Consider the following 20,795-nt stretch of genomic DNA (forward strand, 5'->3'; position numbering starts at 1 on the left):
ACACTGCGGAAAGTGAAAGTAAAACTCTTTAGGATAAGTTCTTGTTTCAACATGAACTTATGTACCAGTATGGCGCTGCCCATCACAACACCTTGTCGAAATCTTTTGGCTAATTTAAATCGCATGAAATCTCCTTTGACTTGTTTATTCTGTGCACAGATTAGAAGACATGTTCGCGTACGATTTGCACCCAGTCCAACCGGGATGCTTCACCTCGGTGGCCTCCGCACGGCGCTGTACAATTACCTTTTCGCGAAGGCTAATGCCGGGTCTTTCATCCTGCGCGTTGAAGACACAGATCAGGTATAACAACAACAACAACGTTGATTGTAAGATAGGCGGCTCTACTTAGTGAATGTTTCCCTCATCTGTGGATGCAACACCTGGGGGCGGGGTGGGGGATGATTTTTAAGTTTAGGTTGCTGTCACCTGATAGAATGAACATTTGTGAAGGGCTCATTGAATAACAAAAGTATCAACCTAGTCTTTACAACTGCCATAGATTCTTCTAGCCCAAAGCTAAGTTTGGACATTCTTACAGTAACGCCCAGCTTCAGTCATATTAACTTCCACGCAGACAATTTCACTACAAAAACCGGCTCGAACCCTACCTTATTTTTGCTGTCCACCAGTTCCCTAAAACGCCCAAAATGTAATATGTCAAAGCCATGCACCATTGGCATTAGTCTTTGATCAGTAATCCAGCCATTTAAACTCTCGGATCGGACAACTCAAATCACCATCTGCCATGTTTGCAATTTTTTTTCAACTCTACCATGTTTTAGCAACTTCAACTTTACCAATCAATTTGACACACTTTGTCATGCTGTCATACTGGCATGCTGTCACACAGAGATGCTGTCACACAGGCATGCAGGAATCCTTTCACACAGGCATGCTGTCACACAGAATTAAAGTAAAGTTTTGGTTGCCCAGTTACATGTATACACTTTCCTTTGTGCTGGAACCATGTGATAAATGATCTCACTATCAAGGACTGTTCAATAATCCAACGAGAGACCAGAATGTCTGTCACTCATGTCTTTTCTTTGTCATTCAAGTGCCCTGTCTGCTTAGGCCTGTTGGTACATTGAAGTATTTTTAAGTAAAAAGTGGAGAAATACAGCGATTACACATCTAACCACACACATTCTGGACATCTCTGGGTGAGGAGAAGGACTTTTATTATAGCATATAGGTGAAAAAATAAGGCAAGTGCCAATTAATTTGAATAACTTGTGATCACAACACTTAAATGCCAGACTGTTTAACCGCTCTCTCAATCACATAATAGAGTCACTTGAAGGCAGTGCAGCAAAATAATGTGTCAGAGATAAAAAGAGTACAAGACTGTTTGTCATTATATGTGACATCACCAACAGTGCTTATTGCTGACATGAGGCAAACCAAGAAAAATGAAGAGGTCACATAAACTGCACACTGGTTTCCTCTCCAGCCATATGTGGGAAGGTCTGTCAGTAGCCTGTTTCCTCTCACAATAATGCTGGCCGGTATCGTATAAGTGAAATATTCTAAAGTATGGCTAATAGCACCAGTGAAATAAATAAATATAAATAAATGTATAATTTCATGGTTTCGTCATCAGTGGGAACAGTATTGAGGCAAAATTACTTCCCCTTTTCACATGACTTTGACCTATTTCGGTAGTGTTAAACTTTAATAGCTGGTCAGCAAAAGCATGGATATGTGGCATAAAAATAACAATATTAAACAACGATTTGGTGCGTAAAATAAGAACAGAAATATACCGCACTTGCTTAGAGTTTAAATTTTATTAAACTAAATGCCGCAATATATGCAGCCTGTGTTCAAGGCCAGCTCACATAGGAAGGTCTTCTAGCAACATGTGGATGGTGGTGTGTGTCCCCTGGGCTCAACCTGGTTTTCTCCCTACGTAGGGCTGGCCACCATAGTACAAGTGTAATATTCTTGAGTACAGCGTAAAACAAAAGAGTGAGATCATACAGATGACTGGGTAGGACATCATGTCTGGTGTCTTTGGCATGGCCTTGCAGTGAGGCAGCACCATCATTGAGGGAGCATTGGGACATGCGTGCTACAAATAAAACACTACGATTATATCACTCAAATTATAATTATGCGTAGTACACAAACAAATTCATGCCTCCAATGTTTGACTGATAGAGTTTCACTGGCAACATGCATCCTGGTATTTAATGTATAAGATTATATATGTTCTTATGTTATACACAGGCTCGAATTGTCCCAGGTGCTGTGGAAAAACTTGTAGAGATGTTAACATGGGCAGGACTGAAACCAGATGAAGGTAATATATGTTTGGTCATTAAAATGTATAATTTTAAATTGGCATTAGTATTTATAGGTACCATAATTTTGAAATGCAATATTTATTTCTGCATTTGTGTGGCTTCAATTACATATATATGTATATATAAATAAATATATACATATATAGTAATCTTTAAAGGTACATCTGTCAGAACATATTAAGGTGGAGGAAACAAAGGAGAGTTGCCGTCCTTTGATGGGCATCGTACAACTCATGACAACCCACCTGACATGCATTTAGGACAGACAAATCAGTAAGAGCTACAGGCAACTCTCTGGAATATAAAATATGAATACATGTAATATATTTAGTAAATTCCACAGTTTGGCAGAATTATGCCAGACTATGAAGCAGAGATTACAAACATATATGTATCAACTGGGAGGTTCTGATTTTAGCATAGCCAGTCGTGCGACGTTATGCGCTGTTATTGTTACTTGATTGGTTCTCGTAAGCTGGCGACATCAGTGTTTCTGCGCAATCATAAGCACCCTTAGTGATTCCCCTTCTCAGTGCCAGGCTTGAATGTCCAGTTATACAGTATGAGGATGGTTCAGTGTATCACACTATCAAAGTGAGTTGTTACAATGAGTTTTCTTTTCCTTTCTCTTTGACAGGACCCACAATAGGAGGGCAATATGGACCCTATATACAGGTAAGATGTGAACAAGATTTAAGACCTTAAAATGCTTTTGGCTGTTTTTTGTAGAAATACAAAGAGAAATCAAGATATTCAGGTGATTGTTAGAATGTAAATTAACCCCAATTTTTCACACTTTTGTAATAACCATAAAACATTGTAATTAACGCAGGGAAATTTGTTGCATTCACTTTATTTTATAAAAAGAATGTTGAGTTTGTTATGTGTAACCTGACTGCTGTTGTTGAGAATGTGTTTTTAGTGTGATATGTTGCCAATCACCAGACTGTGGTCGCTACTCTAGTTTCACTCATCCTGCTGTTGTCCGTTGTATTTAATACCAGATCAATCAAAACTTGTTTTTTTCTGTCCAGTCTGAGAGGATGAAATTATATCAAGATATGGTACAGGTGTTACTACAGGTAAATATGTCCATTAGCGTACTGTGTTTGTTTGTTTATGTGATTGGTGTTTTACGTCCTACTAACAGAACTTGAACTAACAGAGCCTGCCTTGGTGAGAAACTCCCAGGGTCAGTACGCTGCACGCTAACCACCTGGGTAATGGAGACCCCCTACTGTGTTTATGTCCAAGGATATGATACCTTCATGTCACCTGTCTCCAGATGTCCCCAATGGTGTATGCTCCCTTCACGTTCACTGTTAGCAAATTTTGTCAGAAATATCAGTAGAAATAATAACATTCATCGGTTATTTTGGGGCTCACTTGTGATTGGGCATGCTGTAATGATCAGGGACCTTGACCTGTGATGTTTATGTTCAAGTCCACCTCTACTTAAGAGGCTTGTCAGGCACCTGGTGAAAGGCATTGGTTTATTCTGGGCACACCGGTATCCTACACTGATAAATCTGAGTATGATTTTGAGTATGAGTAAAAATTCTCGGGTATTATTTATAAACACCAATCATTCAATCAATCAGTTAGTCATACTCCTGTATCTCCTGTAATAATGTTAACCTGTTTCCTCATTGGTAGAATGGAAGTGCCTATCACTGTTTTTGTTCGCCAAAACGTCTGGAGTTACTGCGGAAGGAGGCGGCAAGACGGGGCGAAGTTCACAAGTACGACAACAAATGTCGCCACTTGTCAGGTTCGGAGGTGGAGGAGAAACTGTCCAATCAGACACCGAGTGTTGTCAGATTTAAGGCCAGTTAACCTGTCAGCTGCCCCAGGCATTATGCATTATTGTGAACAATTTTATACCTTCAGAGATACATTAATACCTGTCTCACTCTACTATCCAGATTTGCTGCTGGTCCACATGTAAAACCATGTTTTCTTTTTATAGCATTAGCATTTGAATCCCCAAGCTTTATGTCTGGTCAGCACTTTGTCGAGTACTAAATAAATCTGAGCCAAATAGGGGCACTTGAACTCTTTGATCGCTAGAGGTAAAAAATGTATCGTGTGACGTGTCAAAAATGTTAGGCAACTGTTGCGCGATCACATTTACATTCACTGTAACATGGGTGGCAGAAAAAAGTTTTGCAAAAAGTTATTTAAAGTAAACAAATGATGGACAAAATTGAGTAGCTGAACATTTGTGAACTTGAGCAGTTTCTAAAGGACAGAGGCATCATTTTGTGTGTCTGGAGCACAGTGAGACAAGTTATTGGTAAATTAATGTCAACAAAGATTGCCTAACACTTTTCAGACGATACAGGATTACTGTTTTTTCCATCAATGACAAAAAAGTTTGAACTTGATACTCCCTGATTGTGTAAGACAGCCACAATGTTGGAGATCTCATGATCACCCTGGTGTGGAGTCAAAAATAAAATAGGAACCCCTATTCCTATTGTTGAAGCTTAGGGAGTAAATCTCATGTCAGGGACCAGTAAGCCCTGGATGGACACAAGAACATCACTTTGACCCTACAGAAACACTCCATGGAAAGCTGAAAATTATACAGATCAGATACATATACAGTATTGCTAATAGTGTTTCAAAAATAAACATTTTCCTATGCTGTAACATTAGGAGGACAGTTTTCTTTGCCGGCACTGTCTGTAACTTAAGGAGATCACATGGTTAGCATCTGGGCAGATCTCACAGAATGTACGTGCAGTTTTCAGGGTAACAGTTACATGTACAGGCATTTAAGGAAAATCCACAAAGTGATAAATTGGATGGTGTAATTTTAGGTCGGGTTCTCGATGCAAATAGTCATAAGTTTCATGTGAGGCACGAGCCCTTCTAAATGTCCTCTGTGCATGTCAGAGAGTAGTAATGATTTTGTTTTTCTTGTCAGTCTATCCAGTAATGAGATGTTTTGTTTCCTGTTGACAGTTAGATCACTATACAGAGTCCTGGGAGGACCTGGTGTATGGACCAATCACATACGATGTAGCATCAATAGAAGGAGATCCTGTAAGTTCTCTGTAACAGCAGCTCCCATTGGCCAGTTATACATGTATGTGGTATAAGACAAACAGTGGAGCATCACAAGATGACTACAATATTAGGGATGTGGTGTTAAGTCATAACTCTTCATTCAGACAATGCAGCGGTGTTAGCGTCACACTGTGACAAAAAATGAAAAGTTTGGAACCACTTAATGAAGCTGTTAAATGAGGATTGTAAATGTTCAGTGTGTAGACTAAGGATGCAGAAATGCAATAAAAGAAAAAAAGAAGGCTTGAATGCTGTTGTTTTTGATTGTTTGAGATTTAGCTATCTGGTACTTAAAATACTGGTTGATGCATATTTTGCATCTGCAGCTGTCCAAAGTGACAGTGATGTCACACAACTTTTTTTATAGCTTTCTGTTCAGATTTGAATAAAATTATTGTGAGCTTAAGTAATGTGTACCTTTTCACCAAAAAGTGAATGTGACTTTAAATTACTGGTCATGACGAGAGAAATCGGGTTTGACATCATTGACATGATCAAAATGGTTTGTAAATCTTATCTTATAGTAATCTAAACATTCCAGAAGTAGGTAAAGCTATTTCAGGTACTTGCTCCATTTTCCACTGATGTTATACTTTAGTGTTCATTTTCTGTGCTTTTTTTTTTTGAGAGCTGTGGTTCCAGGGTCAATCCTGGGCGAGTCACACCTAAGACTTTAAAAGAGGAAGTTGTAACTTCCTCGCTTGGTGTTCAGCATTTAGGGATAGTGCAACGACTGGTTGACCCGTATCAGTATAATGGTTCGGGCGGGGCGGCTTACTTGCCTTCGGTAAGTGGTCTCCGTGAAGTAGCACTAGATAAAAGAGCGGTGGAAATCCATCCTGCAACAAGGAGGCACATTACATGCACTCTACGGATTCCTTCGTCATCATATGACTGAAAAATTGCTAAGTACTACGTTAAACCCCAAGCACTCACTCTCTCTGTGCTTCTTTTTTTTTCTTTGAGTACTATTTTTTAGTGTTTTTTTCCTTACACTAGAAAACCGTTATAACTTATTTGCCCAATCTTCATTCAGATCTTGCTGAAGTCAGATGGATTTCCCACATACCACCTGGCCAATGTCGTGGATGACCATCACATGGAAATATCCCACATCTTACGAGGAGAGGTAGTTCACGTCTCGCCCATCAACACATCTATTGCATTTTCTTTGTTGTGCAGTACTGCTTTGTGGTTTCCATGGCAACTTGATAATTATGATCAGGGTTCCTAGCTATACATGCACCAGAAGCTATTTGAATTTTTTAATTACTGTAATTCTTCAACCCTTTCACATGTTTGAAGGATGTTTATTCAAGCAAATTCTGAGACTATTATTCTGTGTAGACTGATAAAATTAATCTTTTTGTGAAACCCTGAAATTGGCCAATCTAACCAGTGTAATTTTGTCTCCAAAATCAAATTAAAAACATCCATAAAGTGTATTGAAAACTGTGCTTTCTTACATGAAAAGCTGAGGAAAGAGGATTTTTTTTTGTTTTTGATTGGTGTTTTACACCGTACTCAAGAATATTTCACTTATACGACGGCAGCCAGCATTATGGTGGGCGGAAACCGGGCAGAGCCCGGGGGAAACCCACGACCATCCGCAGGTTGCTGGAAGACCTTCCCACATACGGCCGGAGAGGAAGCCAGCATGAGCTGGACTTGAACTCACAGCGTCTGCATTGGTGAGAGACTCCTGGGTCATTACACTGCGCTATCGTGATAACCAACTGAGCCACGGAGGCCTCGAGGAAATAGGATATGTTGTGCTTGTCAATGTACGAATAATGTTGGTGGCATTAAATAATGAGTGTGTCACACTGACTTCTTGTCCTTCTTACCAATGGCAATCTTTCAAAATACAGGCATCAGCCATCCATCTGCTTGTCAGTTTCTGTGCCAGTCTTTCTGTACATCACAAAAGCAATGTTCATCTAAACAAAATTGAATTTTTTTGAATAGGCTTAGCTTAGTTTCTGGCTGTTAGTCATGGGTGTAGAACTCTTGCCATGAAGCAGTCACATTTGTTGTTTGTATTTGTTCTCTAGGAGTGGCAAGCATCCACAACCAAACACATCTTGTTATACAAGGCTTTTGGTTGGGCACCTCCAAAGTTCGCTCATCTTCCACTCATGTTAAACAGGTTGGTTAACTTTAGTTGTTGTTGGTGTTGCGTGTCTACATTTTTTTGTTTTTTTTTCTTTCATTTTTTTTCTTTAACTTTCTACATTATATTGAATAGCACCCAGCACGTAGTGTAGAGCTGTGTTTATGCCCAGGTTGGGTTAAGCCTAAAGTTTTAAATTTTGCAATCTTGGTACCTCCTTGCTTCTCACTCAGGAATTATTTTACGTGTATATTGTGTCATTTCAACTAGGGCATTTTGCATATGTCAGGTTTCTTTGGCATGGTGTTCCAGTGAGGCAGCATTTTAGGAATTACAACATTCAAACTTCTAGATGGTGTCACCATGGAGGTTTTAGTAAAATAATGTTCTGTTGTGTTGATCTCCAAGCAAAGAAAGAAAGTGATGTATTTTCTGTGTTGTCTAGTTGCTTCTTTAATATATTCTTTTATAAATCCTGTTATGAAAGACCTCCTAATATTTTCTAATAAGTGTTAATGCTGAAGTTTTGAAATTATGTTACATGGTAGGAGGCTTTAAAGTGTGTTTATTTGTTTGCAGTTATCAGTTGTTTTTTTTTTCTTACTTCTTCCAAAGGGATGGAACAAAACTATCCAAGCGACAAGGTGACATTCACGTGGAGTGCTTTAAGGTGAAAAACTTCTGTTGGTTATGCGTCTTTGCTTAGATTGGCCAGTTTGACATAATTGTACCATGACCTTCCCAAACATTGACCAATCAAAAGCAAGCACAAATTCATGTTGTAACCAACATCACAATGAAGAAAGGATTGAAGGAATGGCGAATGTATCATTTGTTTTATCAGTTTGGCATCATTTCTCTTTCTGAGATTTTCTTGGTCACATATTTTGCTGTAACATGTTTTTTAACTGAAAATCAGTGTAAATTGTGAATTAGTTCCATAAATATTTTAATTGTGTACTTTATTTTCAACACCTACTACACGCTGACCTCCCAGGTTATCCATGTTGTAAATCAGACGACCAATCAATCATTCACTGTTTTCTTACCCAGGACAAAGGTTACTACCCAGAGGCTGTGCTGAACTTTATCACGTACCTGGGTGGAGGATTTCCTCACTCCGGTCTACAGGTGGGGGGTTTTACCCTCCAGGAACTAGTTGACAAGGTAAGTTTTCTTTTGTCAGGGTTTATCCATTCTTTCCACAACATTTGAGTCACGTCAGAAACAGTGTTAACTTTTCGGGTTCCATCACGAGGTCTTCATGTTGACTCGCCAACTTCATACAGACACAGTCTAGACCAGAGGCCTCTTGTGCAAGAGATCGTAAGTCAAAGTAGTATGTCAATCATTAAAATCTTGATCGTAGCCTTATCTTACAATAGACAACCTCTTGCACAAAAATGATTGTAAGCTGAAATACATATAGTTACAATCACAAATTACAATCAGGTTGACCCTATTGTAAATATTTACAGTCACCCCAGAAATAATGCTAAGTACAAATGCTTACTTTAGGTAGACTGTTCATTACTTTTTGCATTTTGCATGTGGAGTGTAATTGTCTCAGAAAGATGTCTTGAGCATTTTTTCACGTGTTGGCGTTAGCTGCTGAATTATTATGACGTAGAACTCTTTGAAAAATGAAGGCAAGAAAAGTTTTTGACCATTACTTTTTCCGTTTACCCATGCCACCTTTATGTCCAAGTCAAATTTGGCCTATGATCACGATTGTAACTTCAAAAATTTACAATCCCCTACAATACCTTTGTGCAAGTGGCACATCTTATTTTTATCTAGTTGTTTGATTGGTGTTTTACGCCATACTCAAGAATACTTCACTTATTTGACGATGGCCAGTATTATTGTGGTCTACAATCGAAGCGGTCTGGAAGCGGGCCCAGTACACAAGTGAGAATTTGTATTTATTAATTTTATTGATGTTTTATGCCATACTCAGGAATATTTGGTGGGTGGAACCTGGGCATAGCCCAGTGGAAGCCCTTGACCATGCACAGGTTCACCAAGGCAGGAAGTATCAAGGATATAAGTATTACTGTAAAACATGACTTTACTTAGAACTGAACCTGTATAAATGTTAGAGACTTTCTGTCCTGCTTTTTTACTTTTTTATTACTCCTTTACATGTATTTCTCTTTCAGTTCTCTCTGTCATCATTATCCACTCACAGCGCTAAGATAGATGTAGAGATGATTGACGTCTACAACCGTCAGCACCTGGTGCGACTCCTGCAGTCTGAAACGACACGGAGAGCTCTGATCGAAGAGACGCGGCACCTCGTGCGGGAGACCTTCGCCCATAAGTAAGTACAGGAGTAATCCTACAGAAGGACATGTACACATAACTTTGTCTCAAAAAGAGGACAGAAGTTTCTTATCTGCCAAACTAATAGATATAAGCATGGTGAGTATTTAAATCTTGAACTGGATCGTTTTGATATGGCGCTCATGGCCTCACAAGCTTTTGTTTATAGCTCAATTCCATGTATTTATGGTCCAAACAGGAAGGTGGAAAAAATAAACAAGTGCAAATAACTGCAATAAATAACTGCAACATCCTCAATTTTATCCTCCACTTTGACCATTCATTATTGGTAATAAAGTTAATAGAACAAAAAGATACGATGTCAAAAGTTTTAGCAGCGATACAATGTCAGAGACTTGAGAGACTGGACAAAGCCAGAAGATACGATGTCAAAAATTTGACTGGCCCAAGCTAGAAGACACATGCTTGATGTCAGAAATTTAACTGGCCCAAGCTAGAAGACACACACATGATGTCAGAAATTTGACAGACCCAAGCTAGAAGACACATGCATGATGTCAGAAATTTGACAGACCCAAGCTAGAAGACACACACATGATGTCAGAAATTTAACTGGCCCAAGCTAGAAGACACATGCATGATGTCAGAAATTTGACAGGCCCAAGCTAGAAGACACATGCATGATGTCAGAAATTTGACTGGCCCAACCTAGAAGACACATGCATGATGTCAGAAATTTGACTGGCCCAACCTAGAAGACACATGCATGATGTCAGAAATTTGACAGGCCCAAGCTTGAAAACATATGCATGATGTCAAAAATTTGACAGGCCCAAGCTAGAAGACACACACATGATGTCAGAAATTTGACTGGCCCAAGCTAAAAGACATATGCATGATGTCAGAAATTTGACAGGCCCAAGCTTGAAAACACATGCATGATGTCAGAAATTTGACAGGCCCAAGCTTGAAAACACATGCATGATGTCAGAAATTTGACAGGCCCAAGCTTGAAAACACATGCATGATGTCAGAAATTTGACAGGCCCAAGCTAGAAGACACATGCATGATGTCAGAAATTTGACAGGCCCAAGCTAGAAGACACATGCATGATGTCAGAAATTTGACAGGCCCAAGCTAGAAGACACATGCATGATGTCAGAAATTTGACAGGCCCAAGCTTGAAAACACATGCATGATGTCAGAAATTTAACTGGTCCAAGCTGGAAGACACATACATGATGTCAGAAAATTGACTGGCCCAAGCTAGAGGACACACACATGATGTCAGATATTTTCATAATAAACTTGAAGAAAGACCAACATTTTTCAGCATTTTTATATTTGAGACATACAATTATGTATTTGATACATCACAGGCAGGTGTTTCATATCAAGTGATACTTGCAACAAAAATCAAACAGTAGATTAAATATTATGTTTTCATCATTAGAGAATAGGTGAGAAGCCATATGGAGTGTGTACATATATAGTATGTAAACTCGGAGGATATTGTGTAAATGTTAATAATAAAAATATAAATTCAGAAAAATAACATAAAGAGATCTCCCCCACCGTGTTCAAAGAAATAAACTGCAGACTTGAGCCAACTTCCTAGAAATCAAAAATTGGACAATACAACTGGCCAAACTTAAGACCTTGGTTGAGACATAGCAGTCTTCATATGCTTCATACATTCCTATTTAGTTTTGTTTATTTATATTTTTTTTCATAAAAATTACTGTGGCTTGGTGACAGGTCATATGGAGACTATATGACCCAATTTTCATACACATCCAACAAATAATTTTGAATGATTTTACGGGCGATCCATCACTAAAAAATCCCAAAATGGAATAAAAATAGAACTGAAAACGTTAATGTTATTATGTCTTCAAATGGAAAAATGGCTGGGATAGTCCCGATTTTGCACAATATAATTTTAATAATAATAAAATAAGACACATGCTTGATGTCATAAATTTGATAATTTAATTATAATAATATAATTTATTTTAATATTCTCCTGCAACATTGAAAAATAGGTTTGTTCATCCCGTAAAACAACAATTTAAATTAGTGTAGCCTTACAAAGGAGATATCCTGTCGGAAATATAACCATCAATCAATGCATTCATCAATAAGTATTACTTTGAAGGTTTAAAAGACTTTTTGAGGTACTGTAGCAAGAACCTGGATGTATGGTTAAGAGCCGGATGTTGGTAGCAGGACACCAGCGGTGACAGCAGAGCAAACACGTGGGTCAGGGACTTGATGAAGTTCCACAGCGTGACGGGCACGTGACACGTAACACAGGAGGACGAAATCACATGACCCAGCTCTAACGGCAGTCTGAGCCCCAGCAGGAGGAGTACGTTCAACGCAACAAGTTTAAAGGCGGCTTTCTCGCAGAACGGTACCGTCAGATCTTGCATGTCCTCTTTTGCATTATAGTTTGAGGCTACGTGGTTTGGGTCAATTTTGTTGCCGCCTGCTATAGGGGGTAGAGCGGCGTTCTGTTTCAAGGAGCTCTTCTTCCACTTCTGTCTCAGCCGTGCGAGACGCTGCTTCTCCCGCTGGTTGTGCTGATGTGTCCCTCCACCCTCTCTGCTGTAGGGTCGTGGTACAAACTTGGCAAAACCGCTGTGGGTGTGGCTGTGCTCAGCATATCGTTCCACAGGGGTCAAGGCAGGTGTGAATGGGCGGATTCCTTTAGTGACCTCCTGCAAACTGCCGGTCGGCACCTCATCCTGCGCGGAGGTCAGAGCATGCGATGAGCCTGAGAGAAGCACTGATACCCCATCCATGGGAGTGATTGAACGTGTTGGGGGTGGAGATTTTACGTCCCGAAGAGGTGGTTGTGGTGACTGCATTTGCCGGGATGATAAACTCAGATTGCACCCACTTGCAGCCACAGGGCTGGACACATTACGCCCTCCCTCAAGTGATGCGCTGTATATACTGACAGCACCATGGTAATCATCAGGCCACGCCTCCATGGCAGGCGAGCTTATTCTGTCGCTGCAGTCACCGATTGTACTAGCCCTTGATTCCAGCTGCATTCTTTGTATGTGAAGTCGAGCTGCGCTATCCAGTCTGGGTAGAGTCGTAAACCTTGTGGTGGCTGGTGGCAGATTGGTCAGAAGGTCAGTATTTGTCTCAATGTATCTCTGGGCTTGGATTTTCAAGTTTTGCTCTTCTGGATCATCATCAAAGTGAAATTCCTCATCGGAGACTTCACTTCTGTAGCGTCCACCAACGGGCAGGAAGTGTCCGGCCATGTTGTGTAGAGTGATTTCTTTGGGTTTGTGCTTACTGAGTGCGCCGCTGAACTCTGCCTTCCAGGTGATGACAATCAGCAAGACGCTGAAGCCCGTGGGTAACAAAAATAGTGCCATGAACTGATACGCGGCCATGCCAGCATCGCTGAAGGGACGACACACCTTGTGGGAAGATTCTAATGGGTCACAGTCCGTGTCGTGTCCTCCGTTTCCATTGGAGACAGATGCAGCGATTGGTAAAGAGAACACGACTGCTATCAGCCAGGTCAACAGTAATGCCAGAACCATCCAGGAAGTGCGCTGAGTGAAACGCTTGTACAAGGGTGGGAACTTGTAATAGATGAAACGATCGGCCGTGCAGAAAAGGAGAACGCATATGAGCCCCGTGTGGTACCAGCAGTCAATAACAACTGTGAACGTGCATATTCCACTTTCCAGATGCCAGTATTTGCGGGTGTGCAGGAAGATGTCATGTGGGATTCCAATGCATGCTGCGATGACGTTAGCCATAGCGACAGACTGTAGGCTCCAGCGTACCAGAGTCAAACATGGTGGGAGTACACAAGAGCTCACACGCAGGACAATCCAGTAGAAAATATTAATGCAAAACACAGCCAGAAGAAGCAGAATAAGGTACAGGGCTATGGACACATTTTCTGCTAGATTCTGTAAACCAAGCAAGTCAAGGCAACCCATTTTGGAGTTCCAAGGCTGACGGCTTTTTGTTGTGTCTCTGAAATTGGCAACTTCTATTCTGCAGCAGTGTTTTCTAATTCTTATTACTGTTCATTGGGTTTGTTACCAACAGTTTTGTCTTAAGTTCATTTATGCGGTAGTCATAATACCTTGGACTCTAAAGATCATAATTAATTCTTTTTCAAAAAGTTCCCACATTCAGCTGTATTCACATAAGATTCACATTTTCTGTGTACTATTGTATACTTTTTGCAGAATTGGTATTTATAACCTTGATATTAAAGAGCCCAGGCAGATATAACCCTGTCTGAGCAATGGTCATTCAGATACCTACATTTGCTCAGTTGAACATAGATGATTCATCCTAGAACCAGTCCTGCCAAACTTTCAAGTTCGATTAATTTCAAGGTCGCTTCATTCAGAGATCACTTCTTCGCAGAGCCTCTTTCACTCTCCGGTAGAGACTGCAGTATAACTCTTTGGTTGACAGCAAACATCACATGCTGACTTGCCTAACGAGCACAGTCTACCTGCTCCACTCTGGCATATAACAGCAGTCTGTAATGAAACATGGTTACCTGTACAGGTAAGTTCTGACTGTGTACACTGGCTGACCAGCACCACAGGTATGATCTGTGCTGTTTATGTCATAAACACCCATGACAAGTGTGAAACATTCTTCACTTTCATGTATTCCTCATTTATGCCTTCCTGTGTTTCTCACGCTGTGAAAAACAGCTTGTCTAAGTTGAAAATCATTTGTATCTGTTATAAACATTGTTATCAGCGGGGTAGTCAGGAGCCAGATTGTTATTGTCAGAATTTCGCTCTGTTATACACAGTACAGTTGTTTTCCACGACAGTAAAATATCTAGGAAACACAATTTTCTTAAACTGACAAACAACAACAACATGAACCATATTTATTATTGTAAGTGAGTCTTCAACCAGAATCTACAGGGATGTCAATTGGCTGTCAATAGGATGATGGAAAGTAAAACACTGAAATGTCAAATCAAAATGAGCCCACTTGTTTGTTGTTTTTTGAGTTAACACTACTACTTGTGTAATGACCGTAATAGCAATAATAGCGATAACTACTTTCACCAATGCGATAACTGTGAGTTCAAGTCCATACTGGCTTCCTCTCTGGCCGTACGTGGGAAGGTCTGTCAACATCAGTGGATGGTCGTGGGTTTCCCCCGGGCTCTGCCTGGTTTCCACCCACCATAATGCTGTCTGCCATCGTATAAGTGAAATATTCTTGAGTACGGCGTAAAACAGCAGGCAAATAAATAAATAAATAAATAAACAGTCGACTGTATATAATACATGTGGGCCCAGGCTGTAGTGAGGTTAGCTGTACATTTGACTAATGTGTTGTGAGATTTTCTCTCTGGGGGTATGAGGGAAGGTCTGCCAGCAACTGGTCTATCCGATTTCCTTCTACCATAACGCTGGTCGCCATCATACAAGTGAAATATGGCATAAAACACATATCATACAGATCAATAGTGTGGAAGGTGGCTAAACTGTGTCCAGGGGCCTCAGTGGCTCAGTTGGTTAGCGCGCTAGAGTAGCGTAATGACCCAGGAGTCTCTCACCAGTGCAGTCGCTGTGAGTTCAAGTCCAGCTCATGCTGGCTTCCTCTCCGCTCGTACGTGGGAAGGTCTTCCAGCAACCTGCAGATGGTCATGGGTTTCCCCCGGGCTCTGCCCGGTTTCCTCCCACTATAATGCTGGCCCCCGTCGTATAAGTGAAATATTCTTGATTACAGCACAAAAGACCAATCACATAATAAAATAATAAACTTTGTCCAAGCAGGTTATATATCTAATAATGGTTCAATAGGATTATAACTTCAGGAGGAGTATCAAGCACCTGCTGGAGTGTGGTGGTTTTTTTCCAGGTTCCTCATGGCATCCTTCACTTATAAACTGTTTCACTGTCACCTGTAAAGAAAAATATCCTTGAGTACAGCATGTAACACCAATCAAATTCATAATTGTTTGCATATCCTAGAATAAACATAAGTTTTAACGACTGTCTTAACTAGACCTACATCCTGGTGTAGAGCAGTTTACTTTCTGCAGGTTCACATGTTTTTGTTTTTCTTTTCACCCAGGTAGCAAATTCCTATATTCTGTCATTTTTTGATACCTCACCTGTCTTTTTCATCCTTTTTCTGACAAGTTGTTAAGTCATATACAGATTCCTAATACAACACTTATTTTTACAGCCAGGTAGCTATTTCCTGTCCCTAATGCAACACCTTCTTTCTCACCTTGTATCATCTTCTCCTACCTGTTAATAATAAAACACCTGTCTTTTTCTAGTAGGTAGCAAATTTTTATGTTGTCTTTTCATCCTTAAATAAACCACCTCTCTTTTTGTCTGTTACACTGCAGGATGTTGGAGAATATTGATCTTCAAAACTACACGCTCAGCAATGAGTATATTGGCAAGGTCCTGCACTGGGCTGTGGTAAGCTTAACCCTATCTTATTCCTGTTTTATTCCGATTTCACTCCTATCCTTGGAATGTCATATTGTCAGATCATGAAACTGTCCTATAACCTGATCATGCTAATCCTGGGACTGTCCTATAATCTGATCCGGAGAGTGCCCAATAATTTGATCCGGAGACTGCCCTATAACCCGATCCGGAAACTGCCCTGTGACCTTAGCCGAAGACTGCCCTATAACCTTAGCCGGAGACTGCCCTATAACCTGAGCCTGAGACTGCCCTATAACTCGATCCGGAGACTGCCCTATAACCTTAGCCGAAGACTGCGCTGTAACCTTAGCCGGAGACTGCCCTATAACCTTAGCCGGAGACTGTCCTATAACCCGATCTGGAGACTGCCCTATAACCTGAGCCAGAGAATGCCCTATAACCTGATCTGGAGACTGCCCTGTAACCTTAGCTGGAGACTACCCTATAACTCGATTAGGAGACTGCCCTATAACTCGGTTAGGAGACTGCCCTATAACCTGAGCCGGAGAATGCCCTATAGCCTGATCTGGAGACCGCCCTGTAACCCGATCTGGAGACTGCCCTATAACCCGATCTGGAGACTGCCCTATAACCTGAGCTGAAGACTGCCCTATAACCCAATCTGGAGAATGCCCTATAACCCAATCCAGAGACTGCCGTATTGCCTGAGCTGGAGACTGCCCTGTAACCTGAACCAGAGACTGCCCTATAACCTGATCCGTAGAATGCCCTATAACCCAATCCGAAGACTGCCCCATAACCCGAGCCGGAGACTGCCCTATACCCCGAGGCGGAGAATGCCTTATAACACAATCCAGAGACTGCCCTATCACCCGATCCAGAGACTGCCCTATAACCTTAGCCGGAGAATGCCCTCTAACCCAATCCATAGACTGCCCTATAACTCAATCCGGAGAATGCCCTATAACCTGATCTGGAGACTGTTTACTCCAAAGACTGTCCTATTACCCGACCTTGGAACTGTTCTATGTCCTGAACCTGGAACTGTCCTATAACCCGATCTGGAGACTGCCCTATGACCCAATCCGGAGACTGCCCTATAACCAGAGCCAGAGACTGCCCTATAACTTGATCCGGAGAATGCCCTATAACCCAATCCGGAGAATGTTCTATAACCCAATCCGGATACTGCCCTATAACCCAATCTGGAGACTGCCTTATAACCCAATGTGGAGACTGCCCCATAACCCGATCTGGAGACTGCCCTATAACCTGAATCGGAGAATGCCCTATAACCTGATCTGGAGGCTGCCCTATAACCCAATCCAGAGAATGACCTTTAACCCAATCCGGACACTGCCCTATAACCCTATCCGAAGACAGCCCTATAACCAAATCTGGAGAATGCCCTATAACCTGATCTGGAGACTGTTTACTCCCAAGACTGTCCTATAACCCGACCCTGGAACTGTTCTATATCCTAAACCTGACACTGTCCTATAATCCGATCCTGTTCTATAACCCGATCCTGGGACTGTTCTATAACCTGATCCTGGGACTGTACTCTAACCTGATCCTGGTCTATAATCTGATGCCGGGAGAGTCTATAACCCGATCCTAGGACTGTCCTGTGGACTAATCCTGGGACTGTTCTATAGCATCTGGCCCTAGGACTGTGCTGTAGCCTGATCCTGAGACTGTCCTGTAACCTTATCCTGGGACTGTCAGATAGCCTGATCCTGGGACTGTTCTATAGCCTGATCCTGGGACTGTCCTATAGCCTGATCCTGGGACTGTCCTATAGCCTGATCCTGGGACTGTTCTATAGCCTAATCCTGGGACTGTCATATAGCCTGATCCTAGGACTGTCCTATAGCCTGATCATGGGACTGTCCTATAGCCTGATCCTGGGACTGTCATATAGCCTGATCCTAGGACTGTCCTATAGCCTGATCCTGGGACTGTCCTATTGCCTGATCCTGGGACTGTCCTGTAGCCTGATCCTAGGACTGTCCTATAGCCTGATCCTGGGACTGTTCTATAGCCTGATCCTGGGACTGTTCTATAGCATCTGGCCCTAGGTCTTTGTAATGATGAGTTACTTTGATTCTGGTTTAGTACAAGGTTCTAACTCTCTTGAATTAATGATGAAAAAGAGTCAACATAAACAGCAGCTTCACTTTTTTCCCCTTTCCAGGTAAGAATTCATCGTCTCCAAGAACTGGTAGAGACTCAGTTTGAGTTTGTTTGGGTCATACCCAGCAGAGATATTACACAAGCTCTTCAATATCTCCATAGCAACCCAGAGATCATCTTACAAACAATCTCATTGGTTGAGGCCATGGATGACTTTTCCAGCTTTCAACTAATCACAAAGCAGCTGAAAAAGTTGGCAAAGACAGAAGATGTCAAATTTTCAACCTTCATGAAGTACTTGAGAAAGGCTCTATCGGGACTTGATGTAAGAAAATTTTCCAATTTTTAGAGGTATAGAAATAAAGGGGGCCTCCATGGGCGAGGTGGTTAGCATGCCAGCATGGCACAATGACCCAGGAGCCTCTCACCAGTGTGGTCGCTGTGAGTTCAATCCTACTTATGCTTGCTTCCTCTCCAGCAATACGTGGGAAGGTTTGCCAGCAACCTGCGGATGATCTTGAGTTTCCCCCGGGCCCTGCCCAGCCTAACATCACTTATGGCAATGATAGGTGTACATCATAGTTTTTTATAGAGGTAGTGAAAAACTTCTCTTCAGATTATTCAGATCAATAGATTTGAGTGAAAGTCAAACTCAATACCTAAGAGTGTTCAGTACCACCACTCTAAACCTACGACCCGAACGTCAAAGGGCATTTGATATGGAATTCTGTTCTCGATAGTGCATAAGCAAATTTTAAAACAGGAGGTTTGTCAGGTACCCGGCGAGGTAACCTTCCCTTACCACTTACCTCTCCTTACCATTTACCTCCCCTTACCAATTACCTCCCCTTACCAATTACCTCCAACCATAAACCTGTTTATCATTATCGGACACGGACCAATGAGAAATGCGAATTTGATTAACAGTTGAACGAGAAATGCCAGCATGACAAATAAATCAGGGAAGAAAGTGATGATGACATAAACCAAGATCAGCAAGAAATACAAATATGGGAAATAAATCAGTGAGAAAAGTGAAATGTCAGTAACAAAATCAGCAAGAAGTACAACTTGAGAAATAAAGTCTGTGACAAAAGCGAATACAGTATAATATAAGCGAAATGTTTTAACACAAGGCAATTACTTCAAATGAGTCACAGTGTCACAAAGCAGTGAATAAACAAAGAGATGTATGGTGTATGTTTCTTTTCAGGAGGGTCCGTCCGTTGCTGAGATGATTTGCTTGCTGGGACAAGAAAGCACGGTTCTACGGCTACGTCATACCTACGAACTCCTGACACAAAGTTAACGACTATCAGCTTAACATAACGAGATATATGGATAACAACTTCTGTTTATTTGGAAGCGACGTTTCGGTATAGATACTAACGGTATTAGTTCTAACTAACGGTATTAGTATCTATACCGAAACGTCGCTTCCAACTAAACAGAAGTTGTTATCCATATATCTCGTTATGTTATCCAACTCAACTTCTAAATGCCTTTCAAAGATGACTATCAGCTTAGGTTTTTATGGTTGGCACAACTCAGCAGATCATATGTAGACGAAATAAATCAGTTGGTACTGGAAGGATGATATTTAATAAAATATTTTTTAATTCAGGTTTGCCAAATACATTTTGTATTTATAGAATGGTGTGAATCGTACTCTTTATTGCATTTAGCACACTGTCGTTTTCCAATCTGTGTACATTTGGTGTTCATTTATAAATATTTGTTGTAATTTTCGATGGAAATTATAGTAGCAAAGCATGAGACACTGCGATCAGTGTTTAAAGAATTGTTCGGGTGGGTTCATTAGAGAAAATAGGCCGTCTCTGACCTGTCTAGATCTCTAAAGGGTTGATCGCCACGATATGACTGAAATATTTGCTGCTGTGACGTTAAGCCATAATGGTTCATTCTATAAGTAGTTCCAGTAAGGAGAACGAAATCATGTGTTCCGTTCACTTTCGACGGATTCGACTGCGTCTTGGTTTTCTAATAGAAAAATTTGCCCGGTACTTGAATGGGAAATGTAGTTTGAACAATAGTTTGATACGTCGAAGAGCCATGAATATGGCGTTTCAAAATATACGTGCTCGAGGTGCGGTGCTAAGGTGTCTCTGCCAGGTTTCCTCCAGCTGAATATAACCCAAACCCTCATCACCCGCGTACCGGCCCAGATGGCTCAGTTTGTAGAGCGTCGGCTTCGGGGACGGTAGATCCAGGGTCAATTCTGTTCGGGTCACACCTAACTTCTTGAAAGAGGAAGATGGCGTTCAATAGAACAACTCGGGGTGGAGAGAATTACTTGCCTTCGGTAAGTCGTCTCGGTGAAGCAGCACTAGATAAAAGAACGGTGGAAATCCGTCCTGCAACAGGGGAGGGGGGGCACAATACTTGCACTCGAAGGGCTCCTTCCTCGTCATAAGACT

General features: G+C 41.2%; 1 protein-coding gene across 2 annotated transcripts; it reads left to right on the plus strand.

The window, feature by feature from the left end:
* The first annotated feature begins 89 nt into the window (after positions 1-89).
* LOC135479079 (nondiscriminating glutamyl-tRNA synthetase EARS2, mitochondrial-like) lies at positions 90-19,720 on the plus strand. 2 transcript variants are annotated; one of them, XM_064758800.1, is made up of 15 exons: positions 166-303; positions 1,062-1,211; positions 2,236-2,308; positions 2,950-2,987; positions 3,347-3,394; positions 3,969-4,139; positions 5,283-5,363; positions 6,424-6,516; positions 7,442-7,536; positions 8,116-8,170; positions 8,554-8,667; positions 9,663-9,823; positions 16,173-16,248; positions 18,419-18,682; positions 19,571-19,720. In XM_064758800.1, the coding sequence occupies exons 3-15, from the start codon at positions 2,275-2,277 to the stop codon at positions 19,664-19,666; spliced, it is 1,326 nt and encodes a 441-aa protein (XP_064614870.1). In that variant the 5' UTR covers positions 166-303; positions 1,062-1,211; positions 2,236-2,274; the 3' UTR covers positions 19,667-19,720. The 2 variants fall into 2 exon arrangements, with proteins under 2 accessions (XP_064614869.1, XP_064614870.1); XM_064758799.1 differs by lacking the exon at positions 1,062-1,211 and having other exon boundaries at positions 90-303.
* The last annotated feature ends 1,075 nt before the right edge of the window (positions 19,721-20,795 follow it).

This window comes from Liolophura sinensis, chromosome 12, assembly GCF_032854445.1.
Source record: "Liolophura sinensis isolate JHLJ2023 chromosome 12, CUHK_Ljap_v2, whole genome shotgun sequence".
In the NCBI taxonomy this organism is placed as follows: Eukaryota; Metazoa; Mollusca; class Polyplacophora; order Chitonida; family Chitonidae; genus Liolophura; species Liolophura sinensis.